The sequence below is a fragment of the Tenrec ecaudatus genome, chromosome 17, assembly GCF_050624435.1.
Source record: "Tenrec ecaudatus isolate mTenEca1 chromosome 17, mTenEca1.hap1, whole genome shotgun sequence".
In the NCBI taxonomy this organism is placed as follows: Eukaryota; Metazoa; Chordata; class Mammalia; order Afrosoricida; family Tenrecidae; genus Tenrec; species Tenrec ecaudatus.
In genome coordinates this window covers 38,457,501-38,477,834 of record NC_134546.1, presented here as the reverse complement: position 1 = coordinate 38,477,834, position 20,334 = coordinate 38,457,501, and the positions used below count along the sequence as shown (strand labels likewise).

General features: G+C 46.3%; 1 protein-coding gene across 2 annotated transcripts in view; it reads right to left on the bottom strand.

Moving 5' to 3' along the window:
* PRKCE (protein kinase C epsilon) overlaps nt 1–20,334 on the bottom strand; it is a 564,512-nt gene that overhangs the window by 100,947 nt on the left and 443,231 nt on the right. For both annotated transcript variants that reach the window (XM_075535339.1, XM_075535340.1), the window contains exon 11: nt 14,186–14,340. In XM_075535339.1, coding sequence (XP_075391454.1) covers nt 14,186–14,340 — 155 coding nt within the window. The remainder of the gene's footprint in view (nt 1–14,185; nt 14,341–20,334) is intronic.

Below are 20,334 nucleotides of genomic sequence, written 5' to 3'. Positions count from 1 at the left end.
TGACTTTAATATAATATTTATATACCTCAACCATACAATTGTGCTTACTGAACCCGTGATTAGTGGTCGGGGGCTGGCACCCCTCCTCCAACCACAACGGCCTGCCAGAAGAAACCCATCTGTCTTGGGAGAATCATAGTTCGATTGTTCCTTAGAAATGAAGATGGGGGGAAAAAGAGTTGCTGATACCAGGGGCTCAAGTAGAAAGAAAAGGGTTTGAAAAGGATGATGGCAAATGTGCCTCATACAATTGATATATAGATTGTTGTAAGAGCTGTAAGAGCCCCCAATAAAGTGATTTATTTAAAAATATGAGTACTCTCTTAGAGTTAAAAAAGAAGAAGAAAATACAAATGAAGAGGGTGTGATTTTTTTTCCCTCATATACTTTGGACATAGTATCAAGTGGGACCAGTTCTTGGAAAAGGACATTATACTTGGTAATGTACAAGGTGAGCCAAAAAAAAAAAGGAAGAAGAGAGAGAGAGAGAGACCCTTACGGAGATAGAGTGACACAGTGGCTGCAAGAACACATTCAAACACAGCAATAATAGTGAGCATGGTGCAGGAGCAGGTCATGTCTCCTTCGGTTGCACCAGGGTAAGTCAAAAAGTATTGCGACTGGGCTGCCAGCTCCCCTAAGCCTGAGTTTCTTGCAAGCAAAGCATACTACAACATGTCTCTCCAATCAAATCAGTGCTCTCAGTAACACACTTTCCTCACTCTCCTTCGAGTGTCTTCAGATAAACAGTTCAATCCCAGCAGTGCTGCTGAGGGCATCGGTTGGGACCGTTACATTCACAGCAGAGAGGTCAGCTCATAAGGCCAATGGTGACTATTCTGCGAGATTCCAAAGAATTCATCTCAACAATTTTCTCAAAAGACACAATGATGGGCGCTTATTATGAAAAAGTTTTAAGAAAACAGAATATTACATTGGTTAAAAAAAGGCGAAGAAAGTTGGCCCGGAGACCCTTTTCTCAGAATGACCATGTATCTGCTCATTCTTCAAGGCTAACAAGGGTTGACAAATGAGAATTTCACTGGGAAATCTTACCCAGAGACCCTGCATCTCCGATCTCACCCTTCATTCTTCTTTTTCTTCCCAAATCCCAAAGCATGTTTAAAATGGACGCAATTCGAGTTCCTCAATGATGCCCAAACATGCCATTCTTACCTGGTGCCAACGGAAGAGCACCGAGTTTGGGGGGTGTGGGTGGGGAGGAAGGGGCAGAGGCTGGGAACACTACCTTCAGAAATGTATAGATCATCTAGACTGAGGTCCTGTAGAAACATTTTGATATTGTTTACATAGAAACCTTGAGGTATCACGGTTTTGTGGGAGTGAAACGCTTTGATGTACCTTAAAACACTGAGGTGCTATGAGTCAAAATCCACTAGAAGGCACCGAACAACACAAACCACCTTATTTAACACTTGAAATTTATGACAGCTAAGTCTGTGGACCAGAATCTATTATTATTAGTGCCATTGTGGAAATGAGGAAACTGTAGCTGAGAGAGAGAATTTACTCAGCGGAAGGTTATTCAATTAGTAAATGGGGTTGTCGGGACTTGAACCAGGGTCCTTTGGCTTGGTAACCCTATGCTGCCCATTCATCCAACAAATAATATCAGGGAGCTTCAAAAACCCATTGGAAATATGGAATCAAAAGATAATGGATTTTTTTTCCCATGAACTTCTTGGAATTATTGGGTCTACAAAATGCCACATGTTGTACTTGGCACTACTGCAAATGTTTTCTCTTTAAATGCTCAGAAAAGTCCCAGAAGATTTCTGTTCTAATTCCCATGGTGAAATGAGGAAACTATGATTCAAAGGACTTTGTCCAGGGAAACACAATTGAGATGAGAAAAATGTAGGACTCAATTGTAGTTCTCTGATTCTGAGCTGAGTCTCCTACTATGTTAATGTAGGTAGACTAGAGAAACAAATTCATAGACACTCATATGTGTATAGGAAAGAGGTGTATCCAAAGAGTAACTGTACCTTAAGAAAACATCCCAGCACAGTCCAGATCAAGTCCATACATCCAATATTAGCCCATATGTCCAATACCCGTCTATAAAGTTCTCTTCAGATTCATGAAACACATGCAATGACACCAAGTACAGGAAGAACTCAGGCCAGTGGGTGGGGAGTCTTGTGTATCCAGTGGTGTTGGAAGCATCTCAGCGCTGGCAGGGCTCCAGAGGTCTGGCTCCATCAGCCTCTTTCTGTGTGTCTTCTCCACAGGGATATCTTACAGGGTGAGTGCCTGTGGCTATTTATCTCCTTAGCACCCCCAAATAAGGTCATCGAGCTATTACCTGATTGACAGGCTAGACCCCACCCCTTCACTCTGAATCCTCCAATTGACACCAGATTATGTAACTACCACACCTACATTTGATCGATAACCAGCGTTGGGAAAAGTCAACTAGACTCAACTTTATGCTAAAGCGTGGCCCCTGCCTTCTTCCCCGCTCAAAACTCAGCAACGAACAGTACCAGTCACTTCTGGGGAGGAGGGCGATGAGGAAGGAGATAAAATAAAGATAGATGGTGGAAAAGCAGCTCAGAGCCCTGATGATCTCCTTCCCATTGCACAGCCCTGGCCTTGCCTGAGCTCAGCTCTCTCTAGAGGCGAGTCGCAAGGCTTCTAGCCCTGGGGCACTGGGGTTCAGTGAAGATATGTACTCTGCAGGCTGGACCCTCACTCAGCTCCGATGGGATGTCACTCTTTCTGCCTTCAAGAAAGACGCTGAGAGAGTCTTCCCAGCATATTCTGAGAACTGCTAAAAAAAGCTCTTAAAATACCACCGGACTGGGGTTTTCCTAAGTAAGGGGCCCAGCCAGAGACGCCTGCCCACTGACGTTCGTTTCAGAAAGAGAAAACAGAGGACAACGGATCCTGAAGGACACAAACACACACTTTCCAGAACTAAAGGACATTATTTTACAAATTGTAGAATTCCATTCAGGCCCCGATTCAATGGATGAAAACAAAAGCTGGAAGTTAATAGGACACTATTTCATGTATCGAGTAAAAGTTAAAAATCAAGCTAGAATTATAAACCCAACCAAACTTCCCATCAAGGTAGAAGAAAGGTGAGTTTAGGGTTTTTTTTTTAAGTATCAAAAATTAACTTTTCATACCATTGCTTAGAAACTTGTGGAGGGTGATTTCCCAAATCAATGATCTATCCTAAGAAAGATGCCGACACGGGACAAAAAGAAAAGAAAACAAAAAAGTACATGCTTCAACAGAGCAGAAAGGCCAGAGGGACTTTTAGGATAACAGAGAAGACTTCCATATGATGGCTAAGCCGAACAAATTGAGGGCACTTCTCCAGACTAGAGCAGTTTAACAGGTTCTGGAGCAGTTTAGAAAGTTCTGGAAGAAATTTATCTAAGATTATATAATCAATATAAGACCTAATGCATCAATCATCTTGAAAGGAATCTTTGTGGTTGAATTGTTATATGCAGCGAAAACAAAGAAATAATTATAATTTAATAAAATAAGTATAAAGAAATAGCAAGTAAAGAGCACGCAGGCAAATGAACACATATATACCAAAGGAAATGTAATTATAGCTTCTCAAATGGCTTAGCTCCAAATAGCATTTCACAGGAATGATAATGTAAATAATGCAAATTCACTTAACGAAAATGACAGAAAATTAGACGAAGAGGCTGGGAGGGTGGGCAAGGTATGGGTATGTGTGGAGACAGTGGGTGGGAAAGAGAATTAAATGCCCTTCTTCTACAGTGGATGCCTAAAATGAAAATCATTCAAAAACCAAGAAGTAACATTTTGAAAAATGTTATTTTCAAATACAGCTGTCCATATCAAAATGGTCAGCTAGAAGATTGGAGACTAGTTGCCTGTGTGGAAGGACAGATGGGTGGAAAGGGCAGGAAAGAGCTTTTTACTTCTTTCACAGCACGTGGAGTTATCTGTCTCTGGATCTACATGTGTATCTTTGATTAAAATACCATCTGAGCTTTAAATGATCTGGTTTAAACTAGAGAGAGTGACTGCCCAGTTTTATTTTCCAGTTCAGCGTCTGTATAATGAAGGACGCTGATCAGATCATCTCACAAGCCCTCCTCACTCGAATGAAACCAAAAATAAGCCAAGGTCACGGCCATCCAGTTAATGTTGACTCAGCAACTCTCTATGGGTTTCCAAGACTAATTCTGCAAAGTAGAAATCCCAGTCTTTCTCCCTTGGAGCTGGTGGTTTAGAACCACCAACCATGAAGATTAAAGCCCAACACATAACCACTACACCACCAGGGCTCCTGGTTCAATCTAACCACTAATCATGATTCCTACAAACACTCAAGATTCCTGCCAGAGTAGCTGATAGCTTCCCACTGGAGCTTCATAGGAAATGGTGGTTTTCTATGCACTTTGATGACTGGAAGGAGCTCTCGTGGCATAGTGGATTCCTGGTTGGGCTGCTAGCCATAAGATCAGCAGTTCAAACCCATCAGCCCCTCCTTTGGGAAAAGGTGAGGCTGACTGCTTCCTTGACGATTTACAGCCTTGGAAACATACAGGGGCGGTTGCCAGTGTCTACTCTGTGCTGTGGGGATGAAATTATCTGCTATGAGTTGGAATTGACAAGAAAGTATTGAGTCTGTTTTTTTTTGGTTGATGTTTGCCTGTTTGAATCATGGGTAGGGGAATGCCAAGAACGAACAATGCTATGTGAGAAGAGGACTCAGCCTCAGTGACCTTCTCAGGAACAACTCCTAAAACAATAAGGCAAAAGGCGGCATTGTCCCACCTCCTCTCCTCCGCTGCTGTGTACCAGCATTAAATAAAGGGAAAATGTATTGAAAAGGGACGAGACCCTACACACTAGCCCTTGCGATACTTACCACAGGCTTCAGCCAAGAAGCCCCTCACCAAGTGAGGAAGTCCATTACTGCCAACGGTGGAGAAGACTCCAGACATCAGGGGCAGGGCAGCCTCCTGAAGTGAGGCTCATTTTAACCTCTGACCAACAGGAAAGCCAGGCTCGAAGGAAACCACAACTCTGCATGCTTTTGTCAGGGGCCTGGCTACTCCAAGATTCCCTCTGCTCTTTGTGGGAACAACTCTCCTAAGCCCCCTCTCTTGGATTTGACCCCTAGTTCTGGAGAGGAAAAGATATTTCAGGTTTATACGCTGTGGTTTTAATAAAACCTTTCCCCCTTGAGATTAAACCTTACTTGATTTTTCGGTAAACACCATCACTGTCAACATGAAAGGTTTTTCGAAGAACCTCCTGAGGACAGAGCCTGCTAGACTTGAGTCATGGCAGGGGGACCTCCCTCCTCTTGCCTCTCCCATGGCCCCCCTCCTGGCCCCAGGCACATGACGGGCACCGGGGGAGGGTTGACTGTTGGGAGAGGGGAGAAGGGCTCAGGAAAGAAGGAATGTCTTGGAGAATTTGAGGAGCAGGGGAACTTTCCAACTTGCAAACATCTTCCTCTAGTGGAAACAGACCAATTTTCAGTGCTGGAAAAGTGCTCCTTGTGAGTGATACGGCCATTAAAATTCAAATTAAAACGGGAAATGATGCCGCATTTCCCCCAGCTTTCCCACTCGTTACTGCGGTGCCACTTCCAGTCACCATGTGAACCACCTGGCGACGTGGGCAAGGCAGGCATTGGCCAAACTTCCCACGGGAGACCCAGTCACAGGAAGGTCTTGTAATGTGCACCGAGAGGTTCCTGGAAGGATCCTGGAGAAATTGTGAACGTATTTTACCCTTGGCTAAAACAAAAGCTGGAGGAGGGAAAACTGATTTCTTGCCTCTTTTCACTACTTATATTTTAATTTTTACCGTGACTGTTATTATGATTTTTTTATTTAAAATATGAGTTCCGTTTTGCACAAAGGAAGGAGATAGGCAAGCAGAAAGACTTGACCCCGCTAAGGTGATTGCGAGAAGTCTTTTGGAACCTGGGCTAAAAAAGAGAGCCGATGCTCTTTCAATAAATCTTAATAAAAATTAATTCGAGAAATAATAACGTTAGATGATACTTAATGAGATCCTACAATATGGTAAAATTCAAAATTATGTACGCCTCTTAGTGCGTTTAGCCCATATAACCTCATACTATATACCCATCAATCACCCCCACTTAAAGAGGGCACTGAGTAGAAAGCATGAAGACACTCGCTCTCGGCCGCAGAGGCTGCCTCCTTCTCCATCCTCCAGTGCGGACACCACGCCCGGCCTGTCCTGGCTCCTTCTGGATTGTGAAAGGACAAGCAGCAGCATGAATGCCTACCAAGTTTTAGGTTCTTATCCCAGTGTCTCCAGATACCCTCTGAGACACAGGGACGGAGGCGCGCTCTCTGAAAGTGCTAAGGAAGGAGTAAGATTGACGGAAGTAAATTTGAAGATGGCCTCAGTAAACTTTGAGCACAAGACTCATCCTGTCAAACCTCTACCACTCACAGGGCATCTGCGTGGAAAGGAAAAACGAGGTCTTGTTAAAAGACATTGTTAGGAAGAGCAGAGCCACGTTGATCCAAGTTTATTTTTACACCATAGCACATAAAGGAGGCACTGGCATGCCAGGCTGGAGCTCGCCCAGGGTGGGAGCCTGTCAGGGAGAGACGTCAGAAGAAAGGAGGCCTTGGCAATTAGCTGGGACTCTTTCAAGAATGAGTCACTTCCCTGAGAAATGACTCATTCACTTAGTTCCCCAGCACTGACCAATGAGCCACTAATTAGTTGGCGTACAAATCCCACTAGTTGTTGTTCTTAAGTGGTGAGATGCTTCTGATTCCTAATGACCACGTGTACAAAGAACAAACCAGGGCCCGGCTCTGCTCTCTTCACAATTGGTCTGTTTCAGCCACTGCTGCCGCCATGGTGCAAATCCACCCTGTCAAGGGACTGCCTCTTTCTCGCTGCCCCTCTGCGTAACCAAGCATGATGTCCTTCTCCAGGGGCTGGTCTCTCTTGACGACACGTCCAAAGTCTGTGAGATGAAGCCTCGCCATTCTTGTTTCTAGAGGAACATCTGGCTCTATTTCTTCCACGATAGTTGTGTTGGTTGTTTTGGCAATTCATGGTACTTGGAATTTCCTCGCCAGCATCATAATTCACATGCATGGATTCCTCTTCAGTTTTCCTTATTCAATGTGCAACTTCCACAGGCATGACACAATGGAAAATGCCATTGCTTACGGCAGGCACCCTTCATCCTCAAAGTGACAGCCTTGCTTTTCGACCTGCAAGAGGCCTTGTGTAGCAGGTTTAACCAATGCTGTGCATCGCTTGATCTCTTGATTGCAGCTTCCAGAGCATTGATTCTGGATCAAAACAAGATGAAATCCTGGACAACTTCGATTTTCCCCCCCTCCATTGGTCATAACGTTCCCCATTAGTCCAGTTGTGAAGATCTTAGTCTTTTTAACGTTGAGTGGTAATCCATATCAAAAGCTGAAATCCTTGGTCCTTCATCAGCAAGTGCTTCAAGCAAGCAAGCGAGATCGGAATATTGCAGGTTATTAAGAAGCCTCCCTCCAATCCTGATGCCTCACTCTTCTTCATAGAGTTCAACTTCTTGGATTCTTTACCCAGCATAAAAAATGAATAAGTATGCTAAGAGGACACACCTCTGATGCACACCTTCCTTGATTTTAAACCATGCAGTAGTCCCTTGTCTGTTCATACACCTGCCTCTTGATCCAAATACAGGTTTTTCGTGAGCACAAGGAAGTCTCATTCTTCTCAAGGTTACCCACAGCTTCTTGTGGCACACACCTTTGCAAAGTCAATAAAACACAACTGAACATCTTTCAGACCTTCCTTGCTCTCAGCCAAGAGCCACCTGACATCAGTAATCATACATTCCTTGTTCCACATCCTCTTCTGAATCGAACCTGACTTTCTGCCTGCTCTCTGGCAATGCACTGCTGCAACTGTTGTTGGATAACCTTCAGCAAAAATCCACTTGCATGTCATATCAATGATATTGTTCAATAATTCATGCATTCTGTTGGGACATCTTTCTTGGGAATGGCTACAAGCATGGAGCTCTTCCAGTCTGCTGTTCAAGGAGCTGTCTGAATTTTTTTGGCCTAGGCAAGTGAGTGATTCCACTGCTCCAACAGCTTCTTGAAATATTTCAACTGGTATCCCGTCAATCCCTGAGCCGAGTTTTTGGCTACTGTTTTCAGTGTAGCTTGGCCTTCTTCCTTCAGCACCACTGGTTCTTGATCATCTGCTAGCTCCTGAAATGGTTGGTGTTGACCAGGGCTTTTGGGTACAACGACTCGGTGTATTTTTTCCATCTTCTTTTGATGATTCCTACATTGTTCGATATTTTGCCCACAGAATCTTTTGATATTGCAACTTGACGTTTCAATCTTTTTGAGCCCTTTCAGTTTAAGATATACTGAGTGTGTTCTTCCTTTTGTTTGTCTAATTCTACGTCTTTGCATGTTTTCTTAGAACACTTTGTCTTCTTGAGCTTCCCTTTGACGTTTTCTGTTCAGCTCTTTGACTTCATCATTTCTTCCCTTTGCGACTCTATGTTACTCTTAGCTACTCTGATTAAGAGCAAGTTTCAGAGTCTCTTTGGACATCCACTTTGATCTTTTCTCTCATACGTAACTTTTTAATGGCCATTTGCTTTCTTCGTGTATGATGTTCTTGATATCATCCCACAGCTCCTCAGGTCTTCTGTCGTTAATGTTCAGTGTGTCAGATCTGTTCTTGAGATGTTCTCAAAATTCAGGTGGAAATACGCAAGACTGTTTTTTGGCTCCTGTGGATTTGCTTTAATTTTCTTCAGCTTCAACCTGAACTTGCATATGTGCAATTGATGGTCTGTTCTAGAGTCACCTCTGGGCCTCATTTCAGCTGCTGATATTGAGCTTCTCTATCATCTCTCCTCATAGATGGAGCAATTTGTTTCTGTGTATTCCATCTGCAGAAGTTCAAGTATATAGTTGCTGTGTGTATTTCTTTTTAAAAAAGGTATTTGCAATAAAGTAGTTTGTCTTGCAAAATCATGTGATCTCCAGCTTTCATCACCAAGGCCATCGTTTCTAACCACCATTCCTTCCTCTTCATTTTCAGCTTTTCCATTCTAATCGCCAATAATTATCAAGGCATCTTGATTGCATGTTTGACCTATTTTAGACTGAAGAAGTTGCCAGAATTCTTCAATTTCTTCATCACTACCTTTAGTGGCTGATGCATAAATTTGAGTAATAATTGCATTGACTGCATTTCCTTGTATGCAGACACAGTTTACTAAGTTACAATTCCTAAATCCTGTCATTTACCTGGAACAAATGAGTTTAGGCCAACCTCAAAGCCCCTGCTGATAAAATGTGGATTGTGATGTGGTTTTCACAGGATGGGCAGCAGCTTGGTTTCTTTATGCTTCAAGTTAACAAGATCCTGCCCTGTCATCAGAATTATCTTTTCACCTACCCATCCCCTGCACATCTAACTAATTTGCTAATTGTTCTTGGGGTTTTAAGTTAATTGAATTTAAATGAATGTTTGCTCTGTGTAAAATGAGTATACAGAATTGAAGAATTTAAAAGGTCCATATAAATTAAAGAATTTTAAAAGTCCACATGTTATAGAGCTGTAAGAGGCCCAATAAAATGATCTTTTAATAATAATAATAGTAATAGTAATAATAATAATAAAAGGTCCCCATATACCTCCCTTAACACAAGGTTCACAGTGGTAGGTGCAGCAATGCAAGTCTGTGGTAGTTACAAAATCTGTTGTCAATTTGAGACTTGAGAGGGAAGGGGTGGTGTTTAGCCTGTCAATCAGGCCACTGCTTGATGACCTGAGTTGGATGTGCTAAGGAGATTAATAGCTTGCTGGAGGCGGAACACACACTCACTCCCTGCAGGGCACACTTGCTGACGAGACATGTGGAGCTATGCTAGAACCCTGGAGCTGAAGCAACCATGTGGAGACACCTGTCAGCACTGAGATGCTTACAATGCCACTGGATCCACAAGACATTCCACCCACTGGCCTGTGATCTTCCTGCATTTGGTGTCATTGCATGTGTTTCGTGCGTCTGAAGAGGAATTTATAGATTGGTATCGGACATATGGGCTAATATCGGACTTATGGACTTGATCTGGACTGGGATGGGATGCTTTCTCAATATTCAATTGCTCTTGTATATAAAGCTCTTTCTTATACACACATGAGTGTCTAGGAATTTGTTTCTCTAGTCTACATGGACTGACACAAAGTCTACAGAAAGTATATGGGGAAGGGAGGAGGGAGGCTCACTGCAGCAGATGGGGCCAGGATCTTGCAGGCAGGTTCTGTCTTGATGGGGCTGCTAGACTGGACAGGGTAGCACTGAAGAGTACATTAGGATTGTGGAGCAGGGAGGTGAGTGAGAGGAACATAAAGAACTTTGATGGGTCAAGACACATAAGGTGTGGTAGGAAGTGGGGAGAGATCGTTTAGAGAGACAGAAGGTGAACCGAGTGAGCCACGCTTTCATATAATCCTATAACCCTCAACCCTCGAGTGCAGCAGAACACGAGACTTACCTGTGTGCCACACAGAGGATGGCTAAGGTGTGTGATCTCACGTTCAAGAGTATGCTACATCAGAGGGCAAAGGTGAAGGGATTCTGGAGCTATATTTCTGGTACTTCGTCATATGACTTTGAGTTCTTCTAAAGGGTAAATTAACCTGGGTGGGCCTGATCTTATATTAGGAAAGTCTTTTAAAAATAGGCCCAGGTGATCACACAATGCTGGTTTTGTTCTTTGGTGTCTGCTACCTGATCCCTTCATCACCTCATGATCACACAGGCTTGTGTGCTTCTTCTCTGTGGGCTTTGTTGCTTCTGAGTTAGATGGCCACTTGTTTGCCTTCAAGCTTTTAAGACCCCACACATTATATCTTTTGATAGCCAGGCACCATCAGCTCTCTTCACCACATTTGCTTATGCACACATTTGTCTTCAGCAATCATGTCGGGAAGGTAGGTATCATGGAATGACTGCATAGCTGAGCAAGGTGCTCTTGTATTAAAGGGAGTGTACATGAGGAAACCCAATGTCCACCTGCCACCCCACCACTGAACCTATACATATATGCACATAGGTCTATTTCCCCCATGATCATAAATATATTTACATTTGTACATGTCTGTATTTAGGCTTCTATGTATGCCCTTTGCCTCCTACTCCTTTCCTCTATTTCCTTATGCTTTCCTACTGTCCCTCTACCATGATCAGCCTTCATTCTGGTTTCAGTAATTTCTCTCAGTAACCTTGCCCTGGTCACTCCCTACCAGTCCTCCCAACCCCTCCCTCCACTGGTTTTGAACCGCTCATTGTCCCCTTGTCCCTGGGTTGGCCAACACCTCCTCCCTTCCCCTACCTTCCACACGCTCATGTCCTTCCCCCCCCCCCCTTCCCGGGACCATCTGTCTCGCTATTTCCCTCCCACATTGTTTGTCCAGCCTATCTTATCTAGGTGGACCTGCAGAGATAATAATATGTGCATAAAATTGCGGATGGCTTTGACAGCACCTAACAAAGTGGTACATAGGAACATGGCGACGATGGCAGCAACACTGACAAGCTGACAAACAAAGAAGCCACTGACATACAAAATTTTAAAGAAGAGGGGAAAAAAACAACAAAACACCAAAAAGACAGGAAAAAAAGCCCGTTAATAGTTCAATGTCTGTTTGTTCACCCTTAATAAAACCATCATTGTGTGATCACCTTCCCACATAAACGCTGAAGATGAATGTGTGCATAATTAAGTGTGGTAAAGAAGGCTGATGGTGCCCAGCTATTGAGAGATATAGTGTCTGGGGTCTTAAAGGCTTGAAAGTAAACAAGTGACCATCTAGCTCAGAAGCAACAAAGCCCACATGGAATCAGCACACCAACACGTGTAATCTTGAAGGGCCAAGGGGACCAGGTTTCAAGCACCAAAGGTGGGGGAAAATCATATCATCATGAATGAGAGGAGCACGTGATGGGGACCCAATGCCCATGTGTAGACAAATGGACATCCCTTGCAGGAGGGTAGTGGAAGGAGATGAGTCACTCAGGGTTCAGTGTAGCAATAATGAAACTCACAACCTTCCTCTAGTTCTTAAACGCTTCCTCCCCCCAACTATCATGATCCCAATTCTACCTTGCAAACCTGGTGAGACCAAAGGATGTACACTGGTATCGATAGGAATTGGAAACACAGGGAATCCAGGACAGATAAACCCCTCAGGACCAGTGGTGAGAGTGGCGATACCAGGAGGGAAGGGGAGGGTAAAGAGGGGGAACCCATCACAATGATCTACATATAACTTCCTCCTTGGGGGATGGGCAACAGAAAAGTGGGTGAAGGGAGACACCGGGCAGTGTAAGATAAGATAAAATAATAATTTATAAATTATCAAGGGTTCATGAGGGAGGGGGAGAGGAAAAAGGAAAATGAGTAGCTGATTTCAGGAACCCAAGCAGAAAGTGAGTTTTGAAAATGATGAGGGCAATGAATGTATAAGTGTCCTTTACACAATTGATGTATGTGTAGATTGTGATAAGAGTTGTATGAGCCCCAATAAAATGATTTATTAAAAAAAAAAAGTAGGTCCAGGGATTTAAAATAAGACTTTCTCTCCTGTTGGCCATGAAGAAGCATGCTGTGCACATTCTAACACTTCAGGGAGATTAATTCTGCCAAGAAGCAGGTGAATGAGCAGTCCCCAAATCCAGATGAGAAAGTAGCATGGTTGGCCACTTGAGTATAGTCCTGTGAAATCCTGGGCAGAGGACCCGGGAAGCCCAGGCCTGGACTGCTGGCCCAGGGAGAGCTGGAAACAAGGTGTCACATGCAATGTGCTTTGCAGCAGAGGGAAATGAATACAGGGTCTTGTGTTGGGGGACTCCTGGGGTAGCGACTAAAGTGTATGGACTTCATTCAGTGGGTCATAGGACTTTGACTATTGCTGAGCCAAGCCAGCCATGCTTCAGGTTGCTAAGAGATCCTGGAAGAAAGAAATCCTGAGGTGGGACGATCAGAACCAGGGGAGAGTATTTCAGTCAGGGCTTTGTTCCCAAGAAGGAGCCCTACTGGCCTAGTGGGTATGCACTGGGCTGCTAACTGCAAGGTCAGCAGTTCAAAACCACCAGTTTCTCCAAGGGAGAAAGGTGAGGCTTCCTATACTCCCACAAAGACTTACAGTCTTGGAAATTCACGTGGGCAGGTCTACTCTGTCCTGTAGGGTCGCTATGATCCGATGCCGACTTGATGGCAGTGAGTGTGGTTTCAGTTATTTGTTCCCAAGAGTGGGCCTGGTTTAAACTAAGGATATAACAGCCTCTTTTGTACCCAATTACAAGAGAGGAGAGAGGAGGAAGCAAAGAGCAAGGAAAGAAATTGGCAGTCACTGACAGAACTCTAGGATCCTTAAAGTTTCTGCTGCTATTTATAAATATTTACGCCTCCCAGAATTCCTGACCTCACAGAAGAGCCTGCGTAAATAGTTCTGCTCCTTTACTGGAAACCGTGTGTGTGTGTGTGTGTGTGTGTGTGTGTGTGTGTGTGTGTGTGTGTGTACATGCTGCTACATTTTCTTGGAAGGGGGACCAGCAGCAAGAAAGGACTAGATGATCCACAGAGTCACTTCCTGCTGCCTCCTCTTGGCTACTTCCCTTCCTCCTGTCCCAGATCATAAACCCCAAGGCCCCCCCGAGCTGGGCATCCTTCCCTGATTGGATCTTTAAGACACCGCTAAAGCAAACAAACTCAGGAAGTGGCAAGACGTTGGGAAGGGGAGGAAGTTCATGGCACAGAAGGAAAAAGAATTGCCCGATGTTCAAGGAAGAGGGTGGGGGTGAGAGCGAGACGCGGGCCACCGCGAGCATGCTCGGCGCCACGTCCTGCCCACGTCAGGCTGGAGCGCTAAATCAAAACTGGCACAAACAGCGGGCACATCTCCTGGGGACATTCAAATAGCAACATCCTCAGTGATAAACAGCTCCCCTCCCTGAAGAAGTTCCTTGTAAGCAACCGGGAACAAACAAGGAATCTAAAGCTGGTTGCTGGGACAAGAGTTGGGTGGGAGCCAAAGTCTGCTCAAGTGTGCAGAGAATTCGTTACGATGATGGTGGTTGGTTTGAACTTTAAACCCCGAGGAGAGAGGCTACCTGTAGATGACGCCGTGCTGGTGGAGGAACATGAGGGCGGAAGTGACCTCGGCCGCATAGAACCGTGAGCGGGGCTCGTCAAACTTTCGGGAGCGCTGAATCTGAAACATGAGGTCTCCGCCGTTGACATATTCCATGACGAAGAAGAGGCGTTCCTGCAAGGAGAGGAGAAAGGCCATTGAGCCGCGGTCCCACAGGCAGGCAGGCAGGCTCGAGGGCAGCCCACAGAGCCAGTCGCAGGGGGTCCGGGAAGCACACAGCTAGAGAAAAAGCACATGATTCAAACAGGTGAACAAGGCAAGCCGCGACCACTTCAACATCTCTGGCCTCATCTGGCTTCTCCAGGAGAACAATGGGTTGCTGCTTGGAGGGCGCCACAAGGGTAGAAAAGAGACGTGGGGACTCCGATTTCTGTCATGAACTTGAGGGGTGGCCTTGGACGAGTTCTGTTCCTAAAAGGCTCCAGGTCTTTGTGTAAAAGGCGGGGGGGGGGGGGGTTGTCAAAAAATGAAACTACAGTAAGAGTTATATGAGCCCCCAACAAGGAGATTTAAATGATAAATTTTAAAAAATGAAACTACAACCTAGTGGAAGTTTTTCATAATTTTTTTTGGAAGCCCTCTCCATATGTGTGGTAGCTTGAAGAACATCCCCTGTCGGCCAAAGATACCAATATCCTGATCTCTGGAATCTGAGAATGCTACCTGACAGGGTCAAATGAAAAAAGAGAGGCTTCTCAGAAGAAATGTACATTTCTGAGTTGAGATTATGTACGTAGGGCAGCTCTGATGATGATGCCGGTTAACTGTTAGGCTGCTAACTGCTAACTGGCCGTTCAAACCCACCCTCTGCTCTGTAGGGGAAAGATGAGGCTGTGTGTTTGGTCAAGATTTACCTTGACCAAAAAAAAAATATATATATATATACACACACACACACACACACATACATACACATACACTATATACACATACATATACATACACACTACACACATACATATACATATACACATACATATGCATACTACACACATATACATACTACATACACACCCTTTATATACACATATATACATACACAGTATATACATACACACATACATACATATGCATACTATATATATGGAAGGCTTCTTGGCTACATTTTAAAAAATCCTAATCTCTAAAGAGGAGTGCCCCCTCCCCCCTTGCTCTGTTGTTTTTGACTCTGCAGCCCTGGAGGCTCGGCGAGGCACAGTCCTTAAGGATGGGCTTTGGGGTGAGGAAGGCTTCCCTCCCAACTCCATCCCTTACTGTCTGTGTGGCCTCGGGCAAGCAGCTTTGTCTCTCTGGGTTCTGTTTTCCCATCTGCCAAAAGGAGGATGCTGGCAGGGCCTGGCTTACAGGTGTCGTATGAATTGCATGTTAAAGTGCCTGCCGGGTTCATAACCGGCGCTCCGTCAAGAGCGTATGACAGGGCTCTAACCATCGAGAATATCATGATCCAGTCTGCGTTTCCTGTCCTTCCAGAAGCACATCCCCTGACCACCTCTTGGGCATACCAGTCCTTTCTTCCCTGGATTTCGGGGGCCATCACTCCCCGGGTTGTTGCCCTATGTTCCTGGCAGGGTTCTATCTGCCTCTCTGTGGAGGCTTCTCTTCTCCTCGGCCACTAAGTGCCGGGGTCCCAGGAGGCTGGGTTCCCGGCCCTCCCCTTTGCACACGCTGAGCTGGCTGAGTGATCTCATCCTCACCTGGGGGCTAACACACCTGCTGCGCACAAGCACTCTCCTCCATCCAAACCTGTTCTCCACGCTGCGGTCTCCTTTACCCAACCGCGCTTCTGACATCTCTTCCCAGGTGACTTAAGGCGGCCAACACGTTCAAAACAGGATTCCCCGGCACACGGGCCCTCGTGGCGGGGCTGCGTGTCTCACGGAAGGGCTGCACTATTCAACCAAATTCACACGTCAGAGATAAGGGAGCCAGTCGTGACCCCTCCATCCCCTTCTTCCCTCACGCTCATCAGCATGCTCTGCTGTTTTAAAAATACTCTAGCTGTCTTATTGTATTTGTCTTTATATGCATTCTGTGGTAGCATTCACAGTGCAGGTGTCTATTTGTATATAAGTGATGTATGTCCCCACCCCACCCCACCCTCAGCAGGCTGGCTGCTTCATGAGGGCAGGATCTGTTAGCAATTCTGACTTGAGGGACCTGAAATAGCTGCTTCACTAGCACTTGTACCTTAGTGAGTTACGTGCTGGGTTGCTAACTGCAAGGTCAGCAGTTCAAACCTACCAGCTGCTCCTCAGGAGAAAAATGAGGCTTTGGGCTCCCAAAAAGAATCACAGCCTTTGAAATCCACAGGACCAGTTCTACCCTGTCATCTAGGGTTACCAGGAGGTAGAATCAACCTGATGGCAGTGAGTTTGCTTGTGTCTAATGACCTTTTTAAAAAAACACGCTTTGTGTGGATTATGAAAAGGACGCCCACAGCTACTGAGTTGATTCGGTCTCCCAGTGACCTCGTGGGTGACACAGCAGAAGTACTCCGTGGGGGTTTCTTGGCATAATCTTTCTGGGAACAGACCTTTCTTCTGCAGTGCCATTGGGGGGATTCGAGGGACACCATGCTTGGTAAAGTGGTAGGGCAGCGGGCACCGTGGCTACAACAATGGGTTCGAACACTGGAGCTGTTGTGAGGATGGCACAGTGTGGGGGGAGGGGTTCCGTTCTGTCGCCCGCAAGGGTCACCTATGAGGCAGAGCTGACTCAAGGCACCTAAACCACAACCAGAGCCACAGGTTCAGTGTTCAAGCAAAACCCAGACGCCTCAGTACTGGCATCTGTGAATCCTTACTGCTTACGCGTCCAAGGGAGGAGTCGGCCTGCTGCAGGGGCTTCATGCAAGGTTGAATCTGGAGACGAGGCCAGTGCGGGCCGTATCAGCCCACATGGGTCCTCAAACCTCCCCACACTGGGTGACAGCCTTGGAGAGCTCTTTTGACCCAGTGTCCTTCCTTCGTAGTGAGATTGGGAGGCCTTCGAATAACACACCCAATCAGCACTAGCTGACGACCTCTCGCCTACGGAGGCCTTCAGTAAAAAGGTTCCCATCCAACACTCCCACCGTGAGGGGGCAGGGAGGGAAGGGCTTTGCTGGGTTAGTGCCCTACCGTCTCCCTGGAAATGAGGGTTCTCAATGGCCGACTCTGGGGGACTAGATCATCAGGCCTTTCTTCAGAGAAAACCCTGGGTGGGCTTGAGTCGCCAACCTATCCGTGAGCAGCGGCGTGTGTGACCTTGGCACCAACCTGGGGCTGGGCCCTGGCTCAGAGTAGGCTACTGATACATCTCTGCTGAATGCGTGAGACTTGAACAGCGCCCAACACCAGGCTCCAGTTGATGGAGATGCTATTGTTAACCGCTTGTTAAGTTGTTTTAACTGCCGGGCATTTGAGCTCAGGTTTTAAACCTCCTTCTAACCAAGACTCAAGGTGCCTGGCCCGAAAGCATTGTTAAGTTTTTTTTTCAAGGTTAAAGTGAAGTAAGTTTTTTACCTCCCCTCCCTCTATTCAGTGAGTTTGGATGGTTTCTGGCCTCCACCTCTAACGCCTTTAAGAAGCATGTTTTGATGCGGAGCGAGAACCTCAAGTCATTCTGGGAACTGCTTAATTACATAAACTGAAATCAAAAGAAAGTTGGCAAACCCAGAGGCTACTCGTTAATCCCCTCTTGGCATCGATAGAAAACAGAGCAAAACACAAAACCAACTTCCCGGTAACGTAAGCAAAGATGTTTTCGGAGGTAATCAAAGATTTTAAAAGCCTTATGCCACCTCCTCCTCCTTTAGTCTCACCTGAATGTCTGGAAGGTTGCGGTCTTGTGATAGCAAGTAAAATAATCAAATTAGGAAAGAGAGATTATGTGTCATGGCCATTAGGGTAAACACAGTCAATAATCATGACCTTCGGGCCAGAAGGGCCACACCGTGTGTTTGAAATTCCCATTAGGCTCTGTTTCTCACAGCGCTAACCTTTCCTGCCTTTGAAGGGTACGCTGGGCCTGCCCTGTCCATCTTTCAAGGTGTGATGGGCAGCCCGAGGCTTCCTCCCTGCCGCACTGTGTGCCCTTCCACTCGGGTTTGTTTGGACACAGATGCACCATCGTTTGATAGCTGTTTACATGTGCAAAGATTCTATCGCCTGTGAATCAAATCCACATGAGTGACCAACAAAGGGTTGGCCGTGGACCAGCTGCCTTTGATGTGCTGGTGCCTGCCTGAGCGGTGCCGCTAGCGTGCCAACGAAGAGGACCACGCCTCTTCATTTCCTGCCCTGTAATCTTTCTTTTCTCCTCATTGCCGTATTTTGAAGCAGACCAATACAGCGGGTCTTTCTGGGTGCCCAGCCTGTCTTGGGTGCATCGGGGCCAAGGCAGATGATGGCTTTAGTTTCCGGCCTTGCCACAGGACACAGGAAGCCGTAACGGGCAACACAAATGGCTGTATCGTTAGGGACTAAGTTGGGTTGGGATCGCATCTCTTTTAGCCCGTCTAGATCCCTGGTGGCATGGTGAGCCGTAATCTGCTTTCTACTCCGGTGAAGAGTCAGTCTTGGAAATGCATGGGGGCAGCTCCACCTGTCCTAGAGGGTCGCTGTCCTAGAGGGTCATGGACTCCATGGCAGTTGGTTTGGTTTCTGGGAGAATGACCAGGAGCCCTGGGGGTGCAGCTGTCCACCCAGGGACACTAGAAGAAAGGCCTGGCGATCCCCAGCCATTGGAAATCCTATGGAGCACAGGTCTACCTCCCAGGACACACACCGGGTGGCCCTCGGTTGGTGTCAACTGGTTAGAGATGAATCATCTGACACAGGTTGCTACCTCACTCACTGTCACCGAGTCAATGCCAACTCATAGCAACCCCGTCATTGACATCGGCCTGAGAAGAGCTGGCCCTGTGGGTTTCCGAGGCTATAACTCTTTGTGGTGTAGAAAGCCTTGTCTTTCTCCTGTGGAGAAAGCGGCTGGTGGTTTCAAACTGCTGACCTTGCAGTTAGCAGCCCAATGGGTTACCCACTGCGCCACCTGGGCTCCCTCCCATTTGGCATGACTTTTCTACCCACCGTGTTTGTAACCCCACCCGATGACGTTTTCCTGATGGGCCTGGGTAAGAGACCGTGGGCACAGACACTGATAAGATTATAGGACTCCGAGTGACTGTCAACAGGGTTAATTGTAACCCTAAAAAACTTGAAACTTTTAAAAGTGGGGTTGAGCAGGTTGCTGTCCCACTGGGTTTAAAAGGAAGGAGCCATCCTGGAAGCAGGAAGGGAGATCTCAGGCTCACGACCAGCAGGAAGGAAAAGGCAGGAGTGGAGCATGTCCTTTGGACCGCTGCATCCCTGGGAGCTCAGTCCCTTAGGGTCAGGGCACAGAAAGCGTGTCACTTTAGGAGTGGCGGCAGCAGCAGAACCAAGAGCACGAAGAAAGAGCCCTGGGCTTCCAGGCCAATGGAGTGGCTTTGGGGCAGGAAGCTGGTTTGTGTGGTGGGGTACCTCCAACAACCAAAACAGGGACATTAGGTTGGCTGACCCATGGGGCTAGAGCCAAGCACCTTCAGACTAAGGCTGACGGTGGAGTGGGCTACCCTTTCGGCATTTATCATCAGGGCAAAAGAGCCTTGTAACATTGCCTGAGTCGGACAGAGGCCAGGCCAAGGGGCTAAGGGCCAGAGAAAGGCCTGCCTGCAGGAACAGTAGAGAAGAGGATGTCCTGATCCAAGGACTGTATCCTACACATTTCTGATACCGAATTATAACCAAACCTCTCTAAGAAACCCCATAACCGTGAGTATTGACTGAGTTCAATGTGGTCACTGTAATACATGACTGCACCCAGAGGAGAAGTAGAGAGTGCTGCTGGGGGAGAGATAATTGGTGTCAGGACTGGGAAAAGGGCGGGAAAGAGGGTGGCGGGATGTCTGACCTCCTCAGAACAAGAATCAGCCTTGGGCTTCCATTGAGAGTGAGTCTCCTCTTCCCCCTGGTGATGTCGGAGGAAGTCAGACGCTGTCCTCCTGGCCTTTCCTGTATAGTTCGTACCACTTACAGAGATCATGATGAGAAACAGCTACAGAACAGTCCGTTCGTGCTTTCTATAATG